The sequence below is a fragment of the Sebastes fasciatus genome, chromosome 7 (genome assembly GCF_043250625.1).
Source record: "Sebastes fasciatus isolate fSebFas1 chromosome 7, fSebFas1.pri, whole genome shotgun sequence".
Lineage (NCBI taxonomy): Eukaryota > Metazoa > Chordata > Actinopteri > Perciformes > Sebastidae > Sebastes > Sebastes fasciatus.
The window spans coordinates 22388914-22410157 of record NC_133801.1 but is presented as its reverse complement, the minus strand read 5'-3'; the positions used below and the strand labels follow the sequence as shown (position 1 = coordinate 22410157).

The 21244-nt window shown below is 40.2% G+C and overlaps 2 protein-coding genes across 2 annotated transcripts; both read right to left on the bottom strand.

Annotated features, from left to right (window-relative positions):
- Positions 1-10137: 10137 nt before the first annotated feature.
- LOC141770771 (extracellular calcium-sensing receptor-like) lies at positions 10138-14199 on the bottom strand. The gene is made up of 6 exons (XM_074640617.1): positions 14048-14199; positions 13678-13966; positions 12621-13424; positions 12307-12534; positions 11266-11389; positions 10138-11098 (listed from the first exon to the last, which is right to left on the bottom strand). Exons 1-6 carry the CDS (start codon positions 14182-14184, stop codon positions 10203-10205), a joined length of 2478 nt encoding a protein of 825 aa, XP_074496718.1. The 5' UTR covers positions 14185-14199; the 3' UTR covers positions 10138-10202.
- Positions 14200-16670: 2471 nt separating this feature from the next.
- LOC141770769 (extracellular calcium-sensing receptor-like) lies at positions 16671-20568 on the bottom strand. The gene is made up of 6 exons (XM_074640616.1): positions 20402-20568; positions 20032-20320; positions 18974-19777; positions 18660-18887; positions 17733-17856; positions 16671-17566 (listed from the first exon to the last, which is right to left on the bottom strand). The coding sequence occupies exons 1-6, from the start codon at positions 20551-20553 to the stop codon at positions 16671-16673; spliced, it is 2493 nt and encodes an 830-aa protein (XP_074496717.1). The 5' UTR covers positions 20554-20568.
- Between the last annotated feature and the right edge of the window lie 676 nt (positions 20569-21244).

Genomic DNA, 21244 nt, shown 5'->3' with positions numbered 1-21244 from the left:
TGGTGTACCTAACATGTAATCAAACTAATATCAAGACTCAACAATTGGTTCCATGCAAGGTTTTAAATGTAAATAATCTGCATGTCTTTTAAACAGGTTTCACTATAGACTTGGTACCATACATATGCATATCAGCTGCTTGATTAGACTGTAAATGCCAGTTTGACGATAATGACCCACCTATGGCCCATTAACTGGTGCAAAAATGTGTAAATGAGCTCTGATGTAAAGTACCAACACTGGTTTGATGACAATGACCCACCTATGGCCCATTAACTGGTGCAAGAATGTGTAAATGAGCTCTGATGTAAAAGTACCAACACTGGTTTGATGACAATGACCCACCTTTGGCCCATTAACTGGTGCAAGAATGTGTAAATGAGCTCTGATTTAAAGTACCAACACTGGTACTGATTCAGCTATTTTACCATTAAACAGTTAAAACATGTCCAGTATATTTGTGAAATGACAATAAAAGTTTTCATCTTTGTGCATTTTGAAATGTGTCACATAGTTTTTCTGTTTGCCACATTGTGTTGCTGAACACTACAATACTGGAACAATAGGATACCTTGAACACAAGTACAAATATTATAAAACAGTTACTGTGGGGCATTGTCACAATACATGTATTTTATTAGGATCCAAGAGATTTTTTATGTAGTTTATTTAGCTTGATTATTATGAGAATTTTCTTAATACATAAATGAGCACTTCTTTCTGAAGTAGCTCGTGGGTCCATGAAAAACGTTTACCTTTTCCAGGGTTTTTGTAAAACATTACTTTAGCCTGTTTGTATAATATGAGAAACCCTCTGTTACAGATTGCTTGGTTATATGTGTTATATATATATATATATATATGGAAAAGTTAGAAGGAAAAGTTTTGTTTCATCATTGGAGGTTACAAGATTCATATTTCTTAATATGTTCTTAGTATTTTTATCACGGATTAACCCACAAGAAAAGATTATATTCTTTTTAAATTGTATTTTTATGTAGAGTTTTTCCCAGACAGTGTTTTGTTTCGTTGGTGCCTTGTTGTTGGTGTCTTCCACAGAACCCCACCTGTGTTGTGATTAGTTCCTTGTTTTTAGACACGCCCACAGAAACCCACATGTTGGCCCATATATTCGAGATTCTCTCAGCAGGAACCCACTTTCTTGATTTTTAACGAGAGAGTACAATCTGCTTTGAGGACCCCTCATAGGATTCTACGAAGTTTGATCTCCAAACCAGTTCATTTTGGTGTGAAGGTGAATTTTTTTGTATTTAATTTAATATCCATTTAGCCTACTTATAAAACAGCATCTGGTCAATAATGTTGCAGTGGGTGATTGTTTTTCGGTTTATGAAGTGGTTTTAAGTCAAATCGAGGTGAAATGCCAGCAGAGAGCATTGTTAACAACTTGCATTTGTATCCTATTCCTCCAGAGCTGAGTTATCTTAATAGTTTAGAACAGCATTTGATTGCATTACACATTCCTTTTCTGAAGATGTTGGCCTTGGATATAGCATTCAATAATGATTGGCTAAATGATTTTGAACAAGGCAACGATGAAGCTATGCATGTGGATGTGGAAGGGGAGGCAAGTGCTGAAGCAGACAATTTACATGATCGCCAATCACATGGCATGTTCATGGATACATGCCTTCAGCCAATAGACTTAGGGCAGGAGATATTAGATCACTTTGACAAAAATTTAAATGTTGCAACTGCTGAGGGTGCAACCCCCTGTTCAAGTCCATCCATCCATCCATCTTCAACCGCTTATCCGGGATCGGGTCGCGGGGGCAACAGCTCCAGCAGGGGACCCCAAACTTCCCTTTCCCGGGCCACATTAACCAGCTCTGACTGGGGGATCCCGAGGCGTTCCCAGGCCAGAGTAGAGATATAATCTCTCCACCTAGTCCTGGGTCTTCCCCGTGGTCTCCTCCCAGCTGGTCGTGCCTGGAACACCTCCCAAGGGAGGCGCCCAGGAGGCATCCGTGCTAGATGCCCGAACCACCTCAACTGGCTCCTTTCGACGCAAAGGAGCAAGGACTCTACTCCGAGTCCCTCACGGATGACTGAGCTTCTTACCCTATCTCTAAGGGAGACGCCAGCCACCCTCCTGAGGAAACCCATTTCGGCCGCTTGCACCCGCGACCTCGTTCTTTCGGTCATGACCCAACCCTCATGACCATAGGTGAGAGTAGGAACGAAGATTGAACGGTAGATCGAGAGCTTTGCCTTCCGGCTCAGCTCTCTTTTCGTCACAACGGTGCGGTAAAGCGAATGCAATACCGCCCCTGCTGCTCCGATTCTCCGACCAATCTCACGTTCCATCGTCCCCTCACTCGCGAACAAGACCCCGAGATACCTAAACTCCTTCACTTGGGGTAAGGACTCATTCCCTACCCGGAGTAGGCAAACCACCGGTTTCCTTGTTCAAGTCCTCCAAGATAAAACTAATGAGGCAAAAAGTTTCCCAACTTTATTCCCAATCGGAAGTCATGATATGTTGGACTTCCGAGTAACAATAGATTGACTTTGTCACGCTATGTTAATAATAGCATCTTGAATGCTGATGGCAGGTTTGCTAAAAATTTTGAATATATTTTCTACGCCCAATACATGAGTGAAGTGGATCAGGTTTCATCCAACATTTCAATAGCTTTATGCAAGGGGCATGATTGGAATAATACATCTAAAATCTCAGCTGACATGCTGAATAACAACCAGTCTTTGCAACGTTTCTTTCAGAATGATGAGGGATATAGGTTTATGAAGCCAATTTGAGGCACCCCTGCTTTTTGGTCTGGGATCCAAAAGGATTTGTTTGCAATGGTTAGACAGATTGGTCTGCCTACTTTCTTCTGTTCTTTCTCATCAGCTGACATGACATGGGGAAATTTGTTAAGTTGTATGTTGCATCAAGAGGGTAGAAGTGAGAATCCTGAAGATTTAGACTGGGCAGCCAAATGTGATCTTTTGCGACGCAACCCTGTTACTGCTGCTCGCATGTTTGACTACAGATGGCATACCTTTTTGAAGGATGTCATATTTTCACCCAGTCAACCAATAGGGAAAGTAGTAGATTATTTCTATCGTGTTGAGGTTCAGCAGAGAGGGAGTCCTCACATTCACGCAATTTTCTGGATAGAAAACAGCCCTCAAGTTGATAGACAGAGTGATGAGCATGTAGTTACATTTGTTGACAAATATATCACATGTGAACTACCACATGATGATGAGGAACTTCTTGAAATAGTCTCAACTGTACAAATGGAAAAGGAGACATTCAAAGACGTGCAGGAAGAAGAATACGGTATGCCGATTCAATTTCCCATGACCACCTAGTGAGCGCACATTTATTCCCAGAGTCAGTAATGCAGATGTTGCAGGGAAAACTTGTGATTGTACAGACAATACATGTTCTTGTTCTGTAAAACATGAGAAATTGACAGATAAATTGACCAAAGAACAGGCTAGTAAAATAATGTCTTCAGTTAAATGGGCATTAACAGATGAAAAATCTGCCTTTACTTCAGTGACACAGTTGTTTGACAGTCTAGGTATTGACCAACACAAGTTTGAATCAGCATGTGAATGCGTAGTTAAGAAATCTGAAGTTGTGTTGAAACGTCAAGTTAACGATGTGTGGGTAAATCCATATAACAAAGATCTGCTTAAGGCTTGGAATGCAAACATGGACATACAATATATTGTAGACGCATATGCCTGCATTGTGTAAATTTTTCATACATATCCAAAGCTGAACGTCAGATGGGATTATTGTTAAGTAATGCTCAGAATGAGGCTAAGCAAGGTAATACAGATGCCAAAGCCACTTTGAAAAAGTTGGGCAGTGTGTATTTACACAACCGCGATGTGTGTGCACAAGAGGCAGTATATAGGGTAACAAATATGCATCTCAAGGAATGTTCTCGTAAGGTTATGTTTATACCTACATTCTACACGTTTGAGTTTGCCTCTGAAGGTACAGACACAGGACCTCAGTGAGCAGGATATGTGGATGACGAGTCATGTTGATCGTTATAAAGCCAGGCCAGAGGAGAACATCTTCAATGAGATGTGTTTAGCTACATTTGTGTCAGAATATCGAGTTTTAGCCAAGACAGAGAAGGCGACAGCAAAAATAAAATTGGGGAAAGATTTAGGTTTTGTTAGGAAGAGAACGAGGACACAGCCAGCAGTTGTGCGATATGCACGCTTCAAACCAGACTCCGACTCTGAGAAATACTTCCAAAGCATTTTGCAACTTTTCCTACCTTATTGTTTGGATGTTGATTTGAAACCAACAGCCTATCAAAATTTTGAACAATATTATCATAATGGTCAGTGTACATTTAATGGCATTGTTCAAAATGCTAAGGCTGCAGTTGATGTCAACAGGCAAAAGTATGAAAAGGAAGGCGAAGACATTGTTCATGCTGAGAATGTATTCAATGGCACAGGTGGTCTTGAAGATGCATGGTGTGAAATGTGTCCTGAGCAACAGCTAGAGCAGTTAGAATGTGAACAGGAAATTCGAGAGCAACCAAAAGTGGATAATGAACATGTTGATGTTGAAGCCAGAACCTTTCCCTGTATTTATTACAGGAGGTGCTGGGACAGGCAAGACACATCTGATTAAGGCCATTCACTATGAAGCAACTAGGTTGCTGTCACAAGTAGCAAGTGCACCAGACAGAGTCACTATGTTGTTGACTGCTCCAACTGGGATTGCTTTATTTAATTTAGGAGCTGGCACAATCCACAGCACTTTCTCTATAGGAATAGATGTCAAACTACCATACACACCTTTAGGGGAGGAAAAAGTCAATACCATACGTGCTTCTTTATCTGATTTGCAGATATTGGTAATTGACGAGATTTCCATGGTAGACCATAACTTGCTGGCTTATGTTCATGGTAGACTTAGACAGATTAAGCAGACTGGTGACCATTCACCTTTTGGTAAGGTATGCATAATAGCAGTAGGAGACTTCTTCCAACTGAGCCCAGTAAGGGGAAAGCCATTGTATTTGGAGAATACTCCAATTGATTTGTGGAATGGCAATTTTGCAGTTGTTGAATTGACAACTATTGTTCGTCAGCAAAATTCTACCTTCGCAGAACTTCTCAACAGGTTGCGTACACATGCTAAGGGCACACCACTTCAAGCTAGTGATGTTGACTTGCTGAAAAAATGTGAAACTGGGGAAGGCTCTTCTGCATTGCTTATTTTTCCCACAAAAAGTGGATGAGCACAATGTTAAACAGTTGACTGTGTGCTGCCCAGACTTCATTTGTCTAGAGGCTCAGGACTTTGAGAAAAATAAATCAACAGGACGTCTAGAGCTGAAAACGGGGCACTTCTCAAAGATGTACAATTCTTGTTTACCCCAAAAATGTATGTTAGGAAAGGGTGCCTGTGTGATGTTGGTGAAGAACATCGATGTGTCTGATGGATTGGTTAATGGAGTTTGTGGGGTTGTAGTCGACCTTGTCACAAATGTTAATAATACCGTTGCCAGCACTGTGTTAGTGCACTTTGATGAGGAAAATGTAGGAAGAAAAAGAAGGCAGAGTAGACAATTACCTAGTGAAAATAGGTTTGCTACTCCAATATATATGGAGGCAGACAGGGTTAGCAGTAAGAGAGGATCACGTAGGCAATTCCCATTAAAATTAGCATGGGCTTGCACAGTACACAAAGTGCAGGGTTTAACTGTTGAGGAAGCTGTAGTTTCGCTTAAGAAGATTTGTGCTGCAGGTCAGGCATATGTTGCTTTAAGCCGTGTCAAAAGACTAACTGGGCTGACCATCCACAATTTTGCAGAGAAAGCAATTTACTGCAAAGAAAACATCCACAGTTCCATTATACAAATGCCAAAATTGGTATCCTCTGCTAATACGCTAGCAAACAACAGTCAATTATTCACAGCATTCCTAGTCAATGTGCAAAGTTTACGTGGACATTTGCCTGACTTAAGAGTTTCAGTCCAGCCATATAGTGTCAGTTGTATAGCAGTCAAAGAAACTTGGCTACCTGCAAGTGTACCAAATAACCATACTGTTATTGAAAATTATAATTTCCATAGCGCTCCACGTTGCTATGCATACAACACAGACAACACTACTTTGAAATCATTCAAAGACATGCAACATGGAGGTGTTGGCATTTATTGTCAGGAACATTTGGAGTACCAAATCATGGATACACCAAATGTTGATCTAGAATGCATATGCTGTCATTTCATTAGAGAAGACATGATTGTAGCGGTACTTTACCGGCCACCCACATATCCACTATCTTTATTCAAAAAGAATGTGAAACAGCTGAGCAACATTATTGCTTCGACATCAGACAATATTGTAATTTTGGGAGACTTCAACCACAACGAGCTGAAGTCATTGTCAGTGTCAACTTTAGTGGCAAGTTTAGGATACATGCAGACAGTAACAGAACCCACTACAGAAAGTGGAACAATGATTGATCATGTCTACATAAAACACACAAGCCAATATAATAGTAACACACAGGTTGTGCCTGTTTATTTTAGTACACATGAAGCCGTTCATTGTACATTCAACAAAAAAGAGAAAGACATGCCTGACCGTCTGGTTTTCTAATCAGCAACTTCTTAATGCGATAACATAATGTACATGTTTTTGGTTATGTATTGACGGCTGAGATAGGGAGAGGTGACATGCAAATGTTATCTTGATCCCTATTGAGTTGATACATGACTGTTGTCTGGATTTTTAATCCGCAACTTCTTAAAGCAATAACATAAGGTACAATAACTTGGGTTATGTATTGACGGTTGAGATAGGGAGAGGTAATTTTGCTTATGTATTGACGGTTGAAATAGGGAGAGGTGACATGCAAATGTTGCCTTCATCCCTGTCGAGTTGATGCATAACTGTTGTCTGGATTTCTAATCCGCCACATATTATAGCAATAACAAAGTGTACAATAACTTGGGTTATGTAACAATATAACAAATACAGCTAGTCGAACTACAATCACATGGTGTAAGTATTCTAACAAATTAACACAACATCTACTTTATGTATTGTTCTGCATTACAATAGCTTGTCTATAAGTCAAATTATTTCCAATCCCATGCCTATTGTGCATTCATTCTCAAAAGTATTCTAAAAATGCTAAACATTGATAATGTAATGCAGGTTTTGCTTTTTCTAACAATTTAGCCACAAAAAGAAAAGACACTGGTGATGGACTCTCTGTTTACAGGGATGGGGTTCGACTCCCTGCAGTGTCCTTGTTTATTGTTAAGGCTCATCCTACACTTCCCAAACATATGTGTCACATACAAGTATCTTCTTGTTGACAACTGTCAACAGTATAACTCACAATTTACAAACATATGTCCACAGGCATGGATTCTTATTAAGCATGTGAATGAAGTTATTGCACAAACTAATTTCCAATAACAACCACTCTATCACTCAATCTACCTTGGTATCATGGCTAGCTACCACTACATGTTAGACATGTAACTACAGTACAATCATTCCTTACATTCACACATGTAAATATTGTACAGCATTTTCATGTCTGTTTCAATACTTGTTTCCAGATATTACCCAATTTCAACTTCTTATCAGAAATCCTATATCTCTGTCTTGACCAAAATGACAATTTCATGAAGCACTCTGACGTGCTGCTCTGGATCCCGTTGCAACACAATGCTGTACAGTCAGTTTACAGACAGTCCAATAGTTTGCCTTATCACCATAACTCAATAATGGTACGTATACGTCTTCAGGCCGGGACTCATGTAAAACATGTCAAATTTGATGAAGATTGGACATAGTTGATGCATAGTCAATTTACAACAACTTCCTGTTTCCTGTAGAGGGGGCTATGACTTTCACTCATAATGGCACATATATGTCTTCAGGCCTGGACTATTATCCAGCTTGTGAAATTTGGGGCAGATCGGACTATGTAAAGTCAAGTAACAACAGCCTCCTGTGTCATGGCGACTCATCGAAATTCGCCATGCCACCATGGCGATGCCGTTTAATAGAAACTCCCGATTTTCGAAAGAAAGCATCATCGAGGTCTTAAGGCTTTTCTGACCTAATTTGAGGTAGATGTGAATAATTTTTGATGCAGAGAACATCAACGTCTAAAACATGATATTTCCTGTTACCACTAGGTGGCGCTATGACTGCGAGCCAAAATTTGCACGTGGATGTCGTCACACAGGGACTTTTATCTCGCATGAGAAATTTGGAGCAGATTGGTTACTATACGCCAAAGTTACAACAACTTCCTGTTTTTTGGCGAAAGGCGCATTTTCGCCGCCCTACCACAGCAACATAGTTCAATAAGTTTTTGATCTTTGGATAGATTTTCATCACAAAGGTCTTAAGATACTACTGACCAAATTTCAAGTTGATCGGGTTAAATATCTAGGAGGAGTTCGTTAAAGTACAGCGCCTGGATATGGTAACAAAATGACCTAATATTCAAGATGGCCGACTTCCGGTTGGGCGTAGCTAATGAAACCCAATGAGGAATATATCTGAAATAATGAGGAGGATTATGCCTACAAAATTTGGGGCAGATCAGACAATGTAAAATCAATTTACAAGAATTTCCTGTTTCCTGTAGGGGCGCTATGACTTTCACTCATAATGGCACATATATGTCTTTAGGCCTGGACTATTATCCAGCTTGTGAAATTTGGGGCAGATCAGACTATGTAAAGTCAAGTAACAACAGCCTCCTGTGTCATGGCGACTAATCGAAATTCACGTACGACATCACCGTTTGAGCGATCAAAACTTCCTTTGGAGATTAGCATAACAGTAGTTTGAGGGTTATACCACCCAAATTTCACGCGAATCTGATGAACTCTCTAGGAGAAGTTTTTAAAAGTATGCAAAAAATAAATGAAAAACGCACATATTCTAAGATGGCCGACTTCCGGGTGGGCGGAGCTAATGAAACCCGATGACGAATATGTTAGCAATAATGAGCAGGATGTACCTAACAAATTTCATGAATATAGGATCACCTTTGACCAAACTACGACCTTCCACGCATTAGGGGGCGCTATAGAGCCCACTAAACACGCTGAATTAAATCGCAGGTGTCCATCTTTTTGACAACTTTCATGAGTTTTCGAGTATACCAAGGGCATCATAGGCATGTTCAAAGGATAAAAGACATAAGGGGGCGCTAGAGAGCCAAAATGCCACGCCCCAGCAACATTTTACCACTAAATCAAAGTAATTACTAGTTTAGATGTGCGTGTAAAGTGTCATGAGTTTTTGTGCATCCTAAAGTCCTCAAACATGTGTTCGTAAATTTTAAAATCACGCAGGAAGTCCAAGATAGCTGACTTCCTGTTGGCCGAAAAAATAATACGGGTTTGAGGATGTGAACAATGACATACTAGAATTTAGTGAAGATCGAAGAAACTTTCCCTAAAAAACTGCCTGCATTAGGGGGCGCTACCTCGCCCACTGGTGACACCCAAGCCCAATCACTCCAGAATATTGAATTTCGCGCCACTTCTGACGCATATTCCACTTTTAGTGACTTTTTGGGGATGGGAAAGGTCCCAAAAAGGCAATCTCCGGGCAGAAAAATAATAATAATACCAAGATAAACAATATTTTTCCTTGCACTTCGTGCTCGGGCCCTAATTACAAATCCATCTGCTAGTTCAGCACCAGGGACAGCGTAATGGATTTACCAATACACAGTACAGTTAGGCTACTGATATTCAGAGCCATGGTTGGGGCCATCGATTCTTACAATCTTTAGTCAGATAAAAGATCAATGAGTCAGGTGTACTAAAGATGTTTTTTAAAGTTGTTGTTTTTTTTCATTTGAAATGCAAATAATTATTATTATTACTATTTCAACGCAAGTATTTTCAACTACGGATTGTAGCACCAGATAGGTAGAATTCCCTACATCATGGAAATACCTGAAATCAAAATGTGAGTTTAGCTGCCAGTCAACAATGTTGAATTGACTTAGAAAAAAAAAAAACATTACAGCTGCTTTGTTGCTTTTGTTTATATTTTGATAAAGAAAAAAAGAAAGCTAAATAATACGTATGTTATCACATTAAGTATTCTGGGGTCACTTCAAAATTGAAACCAAGCCAAAAGTCATGAAATAAAAAAGTAAAAGACTGTCATTTAATTTATGTTTAATGGGATCATGTTTTCCCCATCAGATGTTTTTTTGTGTTCAGTTCAGGTTTGAGAACAATAATAAAGCACTTTGGTGCAAATATACAGAGAAGTAGTCCATAACTGGAGGCTAAAATAGCAAATATCTCCACAGCCACAGTGAACTTCCCAGGAGAGCTGACATACGCTGGGATAAATGTGATCCAGACTGCACAGAATATCAGCATGCTGAAGGTGATGAATTTAGCTTCATTGAAATTATCAGGTAACTTTCGAGCCAGAAAAGCGAAGACGAAGCAGAGCACAGCCAGGAGTCCTATATACCCCAACACAGCCCAGAACCCAATAGGTGAACCTAAATCACACTCTAGAATAATCCTTTCAGTGGCATGAGCTGTATTTTTGTAGGGAAATGGCGGGGCAAGAGTTAACCACAGCACACAAACTAACACCTGCAGTAAAGTACAGCTGAGAACGCTTGTTCTCTGAAGCGGAGCAGAGCACTGAGGGACTGTGTTCGATGGCCTTTTAGCCTTAAAGGCGTTCACCACTGCCATGGTTTTAGCCAAGATACAAGACATGCACAGGGCAAAGGTGATGCCGAATGCTGTGTGTCGCAGCATGCAGGACCACTCAGAGGGCCGGCCGATAAAGGTCAGAGAGCACAGGAAACACAGAGTCAAGGAGAAGAGCAGCAGGAAGCTCAGCTCAGAGTTACTGGCTTTGACGAGAGGTGTGTGACGAAAGCGAAAGAAGACACATGACACCACCAGTGTTAAACTTGCTCCGAACAACGAGAAAGCAGCGAGGAGGGCGCCCATGGTTTCTCCGTAAGATAGGAACTCGATCACCTTTGGAACACACTGGCTGTGATCTTCATTTGACCAGTACTCCAGTGGACATCGTGAACACTCGGCAGAATCTGAATGGAAAACATGCAACGCTGAAATGTGTTCATGCTGTCAGCTGCGAGTTATTAGAGCAGAGCTCATATTAAAATAAGCACCTGCTGTATTTAGTGACTTATAAAGATACTGGAAAGCATTGATTTCATACAAATATTACATAATAAATTACAGAACTACTCACTGCTGGAGTTGCTGATCTCTCCATCAGCACAGGCGATGCAGGAGAAACAGCAGATGGGTTTGCCTTTAATCACAGCCTGCCGGAAACCTGGCAGACAACTCTCACTGCAGACAGACTGTGGCCTCTGTAACAACACCACAACTCCTCAGTTACTCATAGTTTGTTGCCCCTGTTGTCCAAATACTTAAAGCAAATATGAGCAAATATGATAAAAACAGCCAATTGGAGACAAGGGGTCTATAGAGCAGCTGTCAATCACTGCTTGCAAAACTCACAAACTCCGATCACAATGCCAAAAAAGGCAGCGCTGATCAAACATGAAACAAAATGATGTTACTGTAATGTCTATTTCTCGCCTCAAATGTTTTCAGAAATATATTTTAGTCTACTGTTTAGCTGAAAAATGTTTGAAAACATTTGAGGCGAGAAATAAGCACTACAGTAACACAATCTTGATTCTTATTTGATCAGCGCTTCCTAGTTTGACCATATGATCGGAGTTCACAGCTTTTGCAGCCCAGAGACTGCTCAACTCTAATTGGTTGTGTTTGTTCAGGCAGGGTAGGACATTTCAAATGCCATTAGAAGCACTAGGACAATGCAGAGGAAGATGATGTTTTTTTTCATAGATTATCTGTCTCTTGTACTATTGTCAGGATATAGTGACTGTTTTGTAAAAATACATTTTCATCATATTTGCTATAAAGTTACTGACAGCAGCTTTAATTTAATAGGTTTAATTTAATCAGCATTAGGGTCTTATTCATGGTTTAAAAACTCTTGCTTGAGTTTTATACCTTGATCTTACACATCAATCTACTTCAAAAGTAAAAATCTTGGGAATTTGCATGTCAGTCTGCAAAATATACAGTGTTTTTATATATGTGTATTTTTTTTGGTTTGTTTTTTTACTTTTATAAGACTTCCTAAACTATGCAGAATTGACCTATTTTTAATAATGGTAATCAAACTTAATACTTTAATTAAAATCAACCTCCACATTATGTAGCCTATTTCATACCTAACATGTTTGTTTAATACCTTTGGGGATCCGGCAGCCCATGTTGTGTTTATTCCGTTTATGATAAACTGCTTTCCATTCGGAAGTGAGGCATCGTAGCTCCCTACAGCCACAAACACAATATCTCCTGCTTGGTTTCTCTGCCAGTTCACCAGTTCATAAGTTGCTGTAGGGTCTCCGTTTTCATCAAAACCCACAGTTTCTCCTGACTGAAGGGTGAAATTCACATCTTGGAGGTGTTTCACAACCTACCAACAGAGAATAATGGTGAATAACTTAAAGTACAGGGTTATTATTTAAAATGTTTACTTAAGTCTTGAAGGCGACCTCTAACCTCTTTTGGCTCTAAAAAATCTTTCCAGATACAGGACTGATTCACCGCTTCACCACTTTGTCCACATTTCAACATGTTATGCAAGGCATGAGCCACAGCATACACAGCCTTATACACATTGTTGGATATCCTTAGCGCTGACACATCCGTGAAACCATTGTTGATGTCCTCTAGTCTCTCAGAACCAGAGCACTGGGACTGACCATGCAGACTGGGTTGGAAACTGCAACCAAATGTTGCTTCCCAGAACTCTCTCAGCAGATTATTATGAGGGTCTTGACTTGGGTTAACCTGCAAGAGAAACTCTCGCAGGCCTGGGATACTTGCTTTTCTGATGGTGAAGCCCAGAGACCCTGTCAGGATTCCCGAGTACCTCTTGGTGGCCAGGTAAGGTGCCGTAATCCAGGATTCACTGCCCACCCACTGCAGCCCAGTTAAGTTCTGCTTCAGAGCTTCCTCAAACAGCATATCTATATCCTGGGAGATGAAGGCAACTAAAACCTTTGCACTGCCACTTTGGATCACTCTGACCACCCTGGCAATATGCCCACTGGAGTCAGTCCTTGAGATGACCTCTGAGTACTCGATGCAGACCCCCTCCTGCCTTGCAGCTGTGATAAATGTTTCCATGCCATTGTTACCATAGTCATTGTCACTTCTAACTGCCCCAACCCATGTCCAGCCAAAGTGCTTTACCAGTTTTGCCAAGGCTCTGCTCTGATAGTAGTCACTAGGGATGGTTCTGAAGAAGGAGGGGTACTCCTTTCTGTTACTCAGACAAGCACAAGTGGCATAGTAACTTATCTAATAGGAAAGAAAAGGTGGGATACAAAAAAACACATTTACAACATTTGAGTACAAGTAATAACTGACAACAGGTAGACTTTCGACTCAATTTGCTGTATCTGTGCAAACTCTGGCAACCTTAATCCTCACCTTATAGCCCAGAAATGAACCACAATACCACCAGAATTCAGTGTTTGTTGATGGTCCCTTCATACTACATTGTAAAAAAGAACATGGTCAAAATGTTATTAAAAATATGACAAATATTTACCACTGGTATTTGGAAAAGCCCTGCAATTTGTAGCATCGCAATGGTTGAGGAGGAATCAGAGGTTCCGATGATGGCATGAACAGATGACTGGCCGGAGCAGCTTTGACCCAAAGTCCTTTCCTGTCCATTTATTAGACCCATCACCACACGTGAAGAATACAGTGTTGAAGCACAGTTGTCAAACACCTTATAACCAATTGAGATATTAGGCAACAAAGAGCTGCTATTGTTGATCTCCTGGATGGCAAAAATCATTGTTTGGACGAAGTGAAATTGTCTCATTTTAATCCTGAAAAGAGAGAGAACAGTTTTAACTAACAGCTTTTCGACTTAAATCAAAACCAGTGAGAAAGAAGACAACAAACAGTACCCGGAGCATATGAGAGCGTCTGGAGCATCTGTGAAGGAAAGCGAAGGCTTCATCATTTCTTTTTGGATGTAGAAAACTCCTCCAATAGTGATATCTCCTTCCTTAGACAACAGAGGAAACTCTGGCCTCCCCAGCATCTCACAGAGCACCAAGTCTTCCTGTGCTCCAAAGGCTCCCCCAAAAAACACAAACAGTAACATGACATAGGCACAGTCACACATCTAGTACAAACAGGCACACACACTAACCTGTTCGCTGTGATGAGCTCATCTATCGTTGACCAACAGGTGCGTCTCCTGCGTTGGGCAGAGCTTTATACTTCTGCAGATGGTCTTCTTATCGAATCACTGTTTAATGATGTGACATCACTTTGTTGTTTTTCATTTCAGATGGTATATTCTTTTTCTAAGACCATTACGTTATTATTCTTGTAAGTTAAATTGTAGGGGGGTGTGATGAAGGGGAAACATACTTTAGCTGCAAACTGAGAATATCAACAAGTTTGTTTCAAAGATGGATTTTTTTAATTTGCCAAATCTATAAAAATGAAAAATGTAAAACAGAACAGACACAGATAAAAAGTCTGAATTACAAATCCATCTGCTAGTTCAGCACCATGGACAGCGTAATGGATTTACCAATACACTGTACAGTTAGGCTACTGATATTCAGAGCCATGGTTGGGGCCATCGATTCTTACAATCTTTAGTCAGATAAAAGATCAATGAGTCAGGTGTACTAAAGATGTTTTTTAAAGTTGTTGTTTTTTTACATATGAAGTGCAATATATTATTATTATTATTATTATTTCAACGCACGTATTTTCAACTGTCTATTTTAGCACCAGATAGGTAGGATTCCCTACATCATGGAAATACCTGAAATCAAAATGTGAGTTTAACTGCCAGTCAACAATGTTGAATTGACTTTGAAAAAAAAAAACATTAGAGCTGCTTTGTTGTTTTTGTTTATTTTTTGATACAGAAAAAAAGAAAGCTAAATAATATGTATGTGTGGGAATTTAGTAGGAACAGGTTTGGTTATTAGCAAATTCATTAATAATAATAAAATAATTATTAGTATTAATAAAAATGATCAATAAACATTAATAATAAACGGGGCACCACCCTAGAATCAGGGACCAATAACCAAAACGTTAAAATAGTCTAATTAAATTTACTAAACTATCCATTTGGAACTTTGATTAATAATTAAATTAATAACTATAACCAAAATAGATAGTAAAGGTTGAAGGATATTGGAGTTCTTGACATAGCAGAGGTTGGTATTATTCACTCTTGTACATCATTAAAAAGACCATCATGTATATTCCACAAACATTTATTTCCAAGATAATAAAGGTGTAAAACACAATAATAATCTAACTAAATAACTAAACTAAACAATCCAAACACAGTGTGTGAGAGAGAGAGAGAGAGAGAGAGAGAGAGAGAGAGAGAGAGAGAGAGAGAGAGAGAGAGAGAGAGAGAGAGAGAGACAAGATGGCTGACTACTTGTCTCAAGATGTCTGCATGTGCCTACAGACAAAATGGCGAGCACTGTAAAACTACAAAGATGGCGGGATCAAAGACGGCCGTCAACATACTACTATATGGCCTCTTTATTCTTCGGAGCACATGTGCTCAGGAAGGACAAAGGGGGTGTGATGTGGGGGTTGAGATTATCTGAATGTGTATGTTTATGTTTAACACTAATTCACAGTTTATGTATGTGATCTTAATGTGTGTCAGATAATGCAGTGGGTTAGGAAGATGGTTAGTTTGTATGCAATACCTTGTCTATGTGAAGCATAGACTAAACATATCAGATGTGGCAAAGCCAGCTGCCCAATTATCTTAACTACAAATAACATCACAACAGTCAAACTCAATGAATAACTTTAAACATATCAATATAGGTACATTTCAGAAATCAAAGTTGAACAGTCTTGCTCAGCCGTGTGTAGTTACTAATGCTAAGATAAGCCCAATATGTTACCAATTCATGGAAGAAAAGGTTGGTAATTCCATGTGTTGAAGTTGTGGTTCCAAGTCAAAGATGTTGTCTTTGCTGTGCTCAAATCAAGTTGTGCAGATTGGAGGAAGCTGGTCGCTCCAATACTTTCATCCCAGCAGCTTGATAGCTTGGTGCTAACTTCCTTGCTGTTGTTGATTGAAGTTAGTTGGTAAAAAGGCAGGCTCTCGCGTCTTCTGCTTAGAAGAAAAGTTCCTTGTGTTTCTATGGCTGTTTCCTAACAGGCCATAGATCAGAGCGGAGCTGCTTCTACAGCTTCTGGTCTGGAGAGCAGCAGCTCACCTCCAGCAGGGCCAAAGGGTGAGAAGGGGGTGAAGAAAGAGGAGGAACAAAGAGATTACTCTGGTTTTGTCCTGGGTGAATTTCACAAATATGTGTGAATGCTACAGTAGCCAATGGCTACTGAGCTGAGTCCATGGGTCAAGGATCATGTTATTGAGTTAATTTGGTCATTTGCCAGCAGTCACATTGGTGGGTCCCAACATATGTTATTATGAAAAGTATTCTGGGCTCATTTCAAAATTAAAGCCAAGCCACAACTCATGAATTAAAAAAGTAAAAGACTCTCACTTAATTTTGTTTAATGGGATCATGTTTTCCCCATCAGATGTTTTTTTGTGTTCAGTTCAGGTTTGAGAACAATAATAAAACACTTCGGTGCAAATATACAGAGAAGTAGTCCATAACTGGAGGCTAAAATAGCAAATATCTCCACAGCCACAGTGAACTTCCCCGGAGAGCTGACATACGCTGGGATAAATGTGATCCAGACTGCACAGAATATCAGCATGCTGAAAGTGATGAATTTGGCTTCATTGAAATTATCAGGCAGCTTTCGAGCCAGAAAAGCGAAGACGAAGCAGAGTACAGCTAGGAGTCCTATATACCCCAGCACAGCCCAGAACCCGATAGCTGAACCTAAATCACACTCTAGAATAATCCTTTCAGTGGCATGAGCTGTATTTTTGTAAGGGAATGGCGGGGCAAGAGTTAACCACAGAACACAAACTAACACCTGCAGTAAAGTGCAGCTGAGAACGCTTGTTCTCTGAAGTGGAGCAGAGCACTGAAGAACTGTGTTCGATGGCCTATTAGCCTTAAAGGCGTTCACCACCGCCATGGTTTTAGCCAAGATACAAGACATGCACAGGGCAAAGGTGATGCCGAATGCTGTGTGTCGCAGCATGCAGGACCACTCAGAGGGCCGGCCGATGAATGTCAGAGAGCACAGGAAACACAGAGTCAAGGAGAAGAGCAGCAGGAAGCTCAGCTCAGAGTTGCTGGCTTTGACGAGAGGTGTGTGACGAAAGCGAAAGAAGACACATGAAACCACCAGTGTTAAACTTGCTCCGAACAACGAGAAAGCAGCGAGGAGGGCGCCCATGGTTTCTCCGTAAGATAGGAACTCGATCACCTTTGGAACACACTGGCTGTGATCTTCATTTGACCAGTACTCCAGTGGACATCGTGAACACTCAGCAGAATCTGAATGAAAACATGGAACAATGAAATGTGTTCATGCTGTTAGCTGCAAGTTATTAGAGCAGAGCTCATATTAAAATAAGCACCTGCTGTATTAAGTGACTTATAAAGATACTGGAAATCATTGATTTCATAAAAATATTATATAAAAAATTACAGATCTACTCACTGCTGGAGTTGCTGATCTCTCCATCAGCACAGGCGATGCAGGAGAAACAGCAGATGGGTTTGCCTTTAATCACAGCCTGCCGGAAACCTGGCAGACAACTCTCACTGCAGACAGACTGTGGCCTCTGTAACAACACCACAACTCATCAGTTACTCATAGTTTGTTGCCCCTGTAGTCCAAATACTTAAAGGTACAGTTGGTAACTTTGAACAAATATGATAAAAAAAGATTTATATAAAGATGACTATACGCTGACAGAAGTTCATGAGACAGATAATTTGAAAAAAATCATATTACTCTGTGTGCTGCGGTGCTTATGATTTTTCTAGATTTCAAAGTACTGAAGGAAAACAGCCAATCAGAGACGAGGAGTCTCTAGAGTATGTTTGATCAGCGCTGCCTAGTTTGACTGTTTGATCAAAGTTCGCGAGTTTCGCGAGCAGTGACTGACAGCTGCTCTCGAAACTCCTCGGCTCTGATTGGTTGTGTTTTTTAGGGCACAGTAGGAAATTTCAAATGCTTTTAGAGGCATTAGGACTATGCAGAAGAAGATGAATTTTTTTCACAAATAATCTGTCTCATGTATTATTGTCTGGATATAGTGACCGTATTATGAAAATAACTTTTTATCATATTTGCTGAAAGTTACTGACAGCAGCTTTAATTTAATTGGTTTGATTTAATCAGCATTAGGGTCTTTTCTAGGGTTCCTAAAAACTAGTTTAAGCTTCATACCTTGATCTTGGACATCAATATACATCAGAAGTAAAACTCTGTGCACTTGGCATGTCATGTTTTTACTTTTATATGACTTCCTAAACAATGCAGAATGTACCTATTTTTAATGATGGGAATCACAGATAATACTTTTAAAATCAACCTCCACAATGTTTAGCCTATTTCATACCTAACATGTTTGTTTGGTACCTTTGGGGATCCGGCAGCCCATGTTGTGTTTATTCCGTTCATGATAAACTGCTTTCCATTCGGTAGTGAGGCATCGTAGCTCCCTACAGCCACAAACACAGTATCTCCTGCTTGGTTTCTTTTCCAGTTCAACAGCTCATAAGTTGCTGCAGGGTCTCCGTTTTCATCAAAACCCACAGTTTCTCCTGACTGAAGGGTGAAATTCACATCTTGGAGGTGTTTCACAATCTACCAACAGAGAATAATGGTGAATAACTTAAAATACAGGGTTTTTATTTAAAATGTTTACTTAATTCTTGAAGGGGACCTCTAACCTCTTTTGGCTCTAAAAAATCTTTCCAGATACAGGACTGATTCACCGCTTCACCACTTTGTCCACATTTCAACATGTTATGCAAGGCATGAGCCACAGCATACACAGCCTTATACACATTGTTGGATATCCTTAGTTCTGACACATCTGTGAAAGGATTGTTGATGTCCTCTAGTCTTTCAGAACCAGAGCACTGGGTCTGACCATGCAGACTGGGTTGGAAACTGCAACCAAATGTGGCTTCCCAGAACTCTCTCACCAGATTATTATGAGGGTCTTGACTTGGGTTAACCTGCAAAAGAAATTCTCTCAGGCCTGGGATCTTTGTTTTTCGGATGGTGAAGCCCAGAGATCCTGTCAGGATTCCCGAGTACCTCTTGGTGGCCAGATGACTTGCCGTAATCCAAGACTCACTGCCCACCCACTGCAGCCCAGTTAAGTTCTGCTTCAGAGCTTCCTCAAGCAGCATTTCTATCTCCTGGGAGAGGAAGGCAACTAAAACCTTTGCACTGCCACTTTGGATCACTCTGACCACCCTGGCAATATGCCCACTGGAGTCAGTCCTTGAGATGACCTCTGAGTACTCGATGCAGACCCCCTCCTGCCATGCAGCTGTGATAAATGTTTCCATGCCATTGTTACCATAGTCATTGTCACTTCTAACTGCCCCAACCCATGTCCAGCCAAAGTGCTTTACCAGTTTTGCCAAGGCTCTGCTCTGATAGTAGTCACTAGGGATGGTTCTGAAGAAGGAGGGGTACTCCTTTCTGTTACTCAAACAAGCACAAGTGGCATAGTAACTGATCTAATAGGAAAGAAAAGGTGGGATACAAAAAAAACACATTTATAACATTATAATATAAGAAATAACTGACAACAAGTAGACTTTTGACTCAATTTGCTGCATCTGTGCAAACCCTGGCAACCTTAATCCTGAACTTATAGCCCTGAAATGAACCATAATACCACCAGAATTCAGTGTTTGTTGATGGTCCCTTTATGCTACATTGTAAAAAGGAACATGGTAAAAATATTATTAAAAATATGACACATATTTACCATTGGTATTTGGAAAAGCCCTGCAATTTGTTGCATCCCAATGGATGAGGAGGAATCGGAGGGTCCGATGATGGCATGAACAGATGACTGGCCAGAGCAGCTTTGACCCAAAGTCCTTTCCTGCCCATTTATTAGACCCATCACAACACTCGTTGAAAACAGTGTTGAAGCACAGTTGTCAAACACCTTATAACCAATTGAGATATTAGGCAGCAGAGAGCTGCTATTGTTGATCTCCTGGATGGCAAAAATCATTGTTTGGGCAAAGTGAAATTGTATCATATTCATCCTGAAGAGAGAGAGAACAGTTTTAACTAAGAACTTTTCGACTTAAATCAAAACCAATAACAAAGAAGACAACAAATAGTACCCGGAGCATATGAGAGGTTCTGGAGCATTTGTGAAAGAAAGCGAAGTCTTCAACATTTCTTTTTGGATGTAGAAAACTCCTCCAATAGTGATATCTCCTTCCTTAGATAACAGAGGAAACTCTGGGCTTCCCAGCATCTCACAGAGCACCATGTCTTCCTCTGCTCCAAAGGCTCCCACAAAAAACACAAACAGTAACATGACATAGGCACAGTCACACATCTGATACAAACAGGCACACACACTAACCTGTACGCTGTGATGAGCTCTTCTATCGCTGACCAACAGGTGCGTCTCCTGTGATGGGCAGAGCTTTATACTTCTGCAGATGGTCCTCTTATCGAATCACTGTATAATGATGTCATATTACTTTGTTGTTCTTCATTTCAGATGGTATATATTTTTTTGTAAGACCATTATGTTATTATTCTTCTAAGTTAAATTGTAGGGGGGGAGGTGATCAGGGGGAAACATACTTTAGCTGGAAAGAGAAAATATGAACAAGTTTGTTTCAAAGATGGATTTTTTTTATTTGCCAAATCTATAACAATGAAAAAGGTAAAACAGAACAGACACAGATAAAAAGTCTGAATTACAAATCCATCTGCAAGTTCAGCACCATGGACCGCTTCATGGATTTACCAATACACAGTACAGTTAAGCTACTGATATTTCAGAGCCATGGTCGGGGCCACCGATTCTAACAATCTTTAGTCAGATAAAAGATCAATGAGTCAGGTGTGCTAAAGATCTTTTTTAAAGTTGTTGTTTTTTTTCACAAAATGCAAATTCATCATCCATCATTTGCAACAGCTTATCCCATTAGGGGTCGCGGAGGGTCAAC

What these genes read in the sequence shown, in the direction of transcription:
- LOC141770771 (XM_074640617.1), bottom strand. Translation starts at nt 14,184, where the DNA reads ATGCTGGGGAGGCCAGAGTTTCCTCTGTTGTCTAAGGAAGGAGATATC. An exon ending in GGCTTTTCCAAATACCAGTG is followed by an intron (nt 13,425 to 13,677) that starts GTAAATATTTGT and finishes CTTTCCTATTAG; the next exon opens with ATAAGTTACTATGCCACTTG. An exon ending in AGAGATCAGCAACTCCAGCA is followed by an intron (nt 11,099 to 11,265) that starts GTGAGTAGTTCT and finishes TTTTCCATTCAG; the next exon opens with ATTCTGCCGAGTGTTCACGA.
- LOC141770769 (XM_074640616.1), bottom strand. Translation starts at nt 20,553, where the DNA reads ATGGTGCTCTGTGAGATGCTGGGAAGCCCAGAGTTTCCTCTGTTATCT. An exon ending in GAACCTCTCATATGCTCCGG is followed by an intron (nt 20,321 to 20,401) that starts GTACTATTTGTT and finishes CTCTCTCTTCAG; the next exon opens with GATGAATATGATACAATTTC. An exon ending in ATTTTTTAGAGCCAAAAGAG is followed by an intron (nt 18,888 to 18,973) that starts GTTAGAGGTCCC and finishes CTCTGTTGGTAG; the next exon opens with ATTGTGAAACACCTCCAAGA.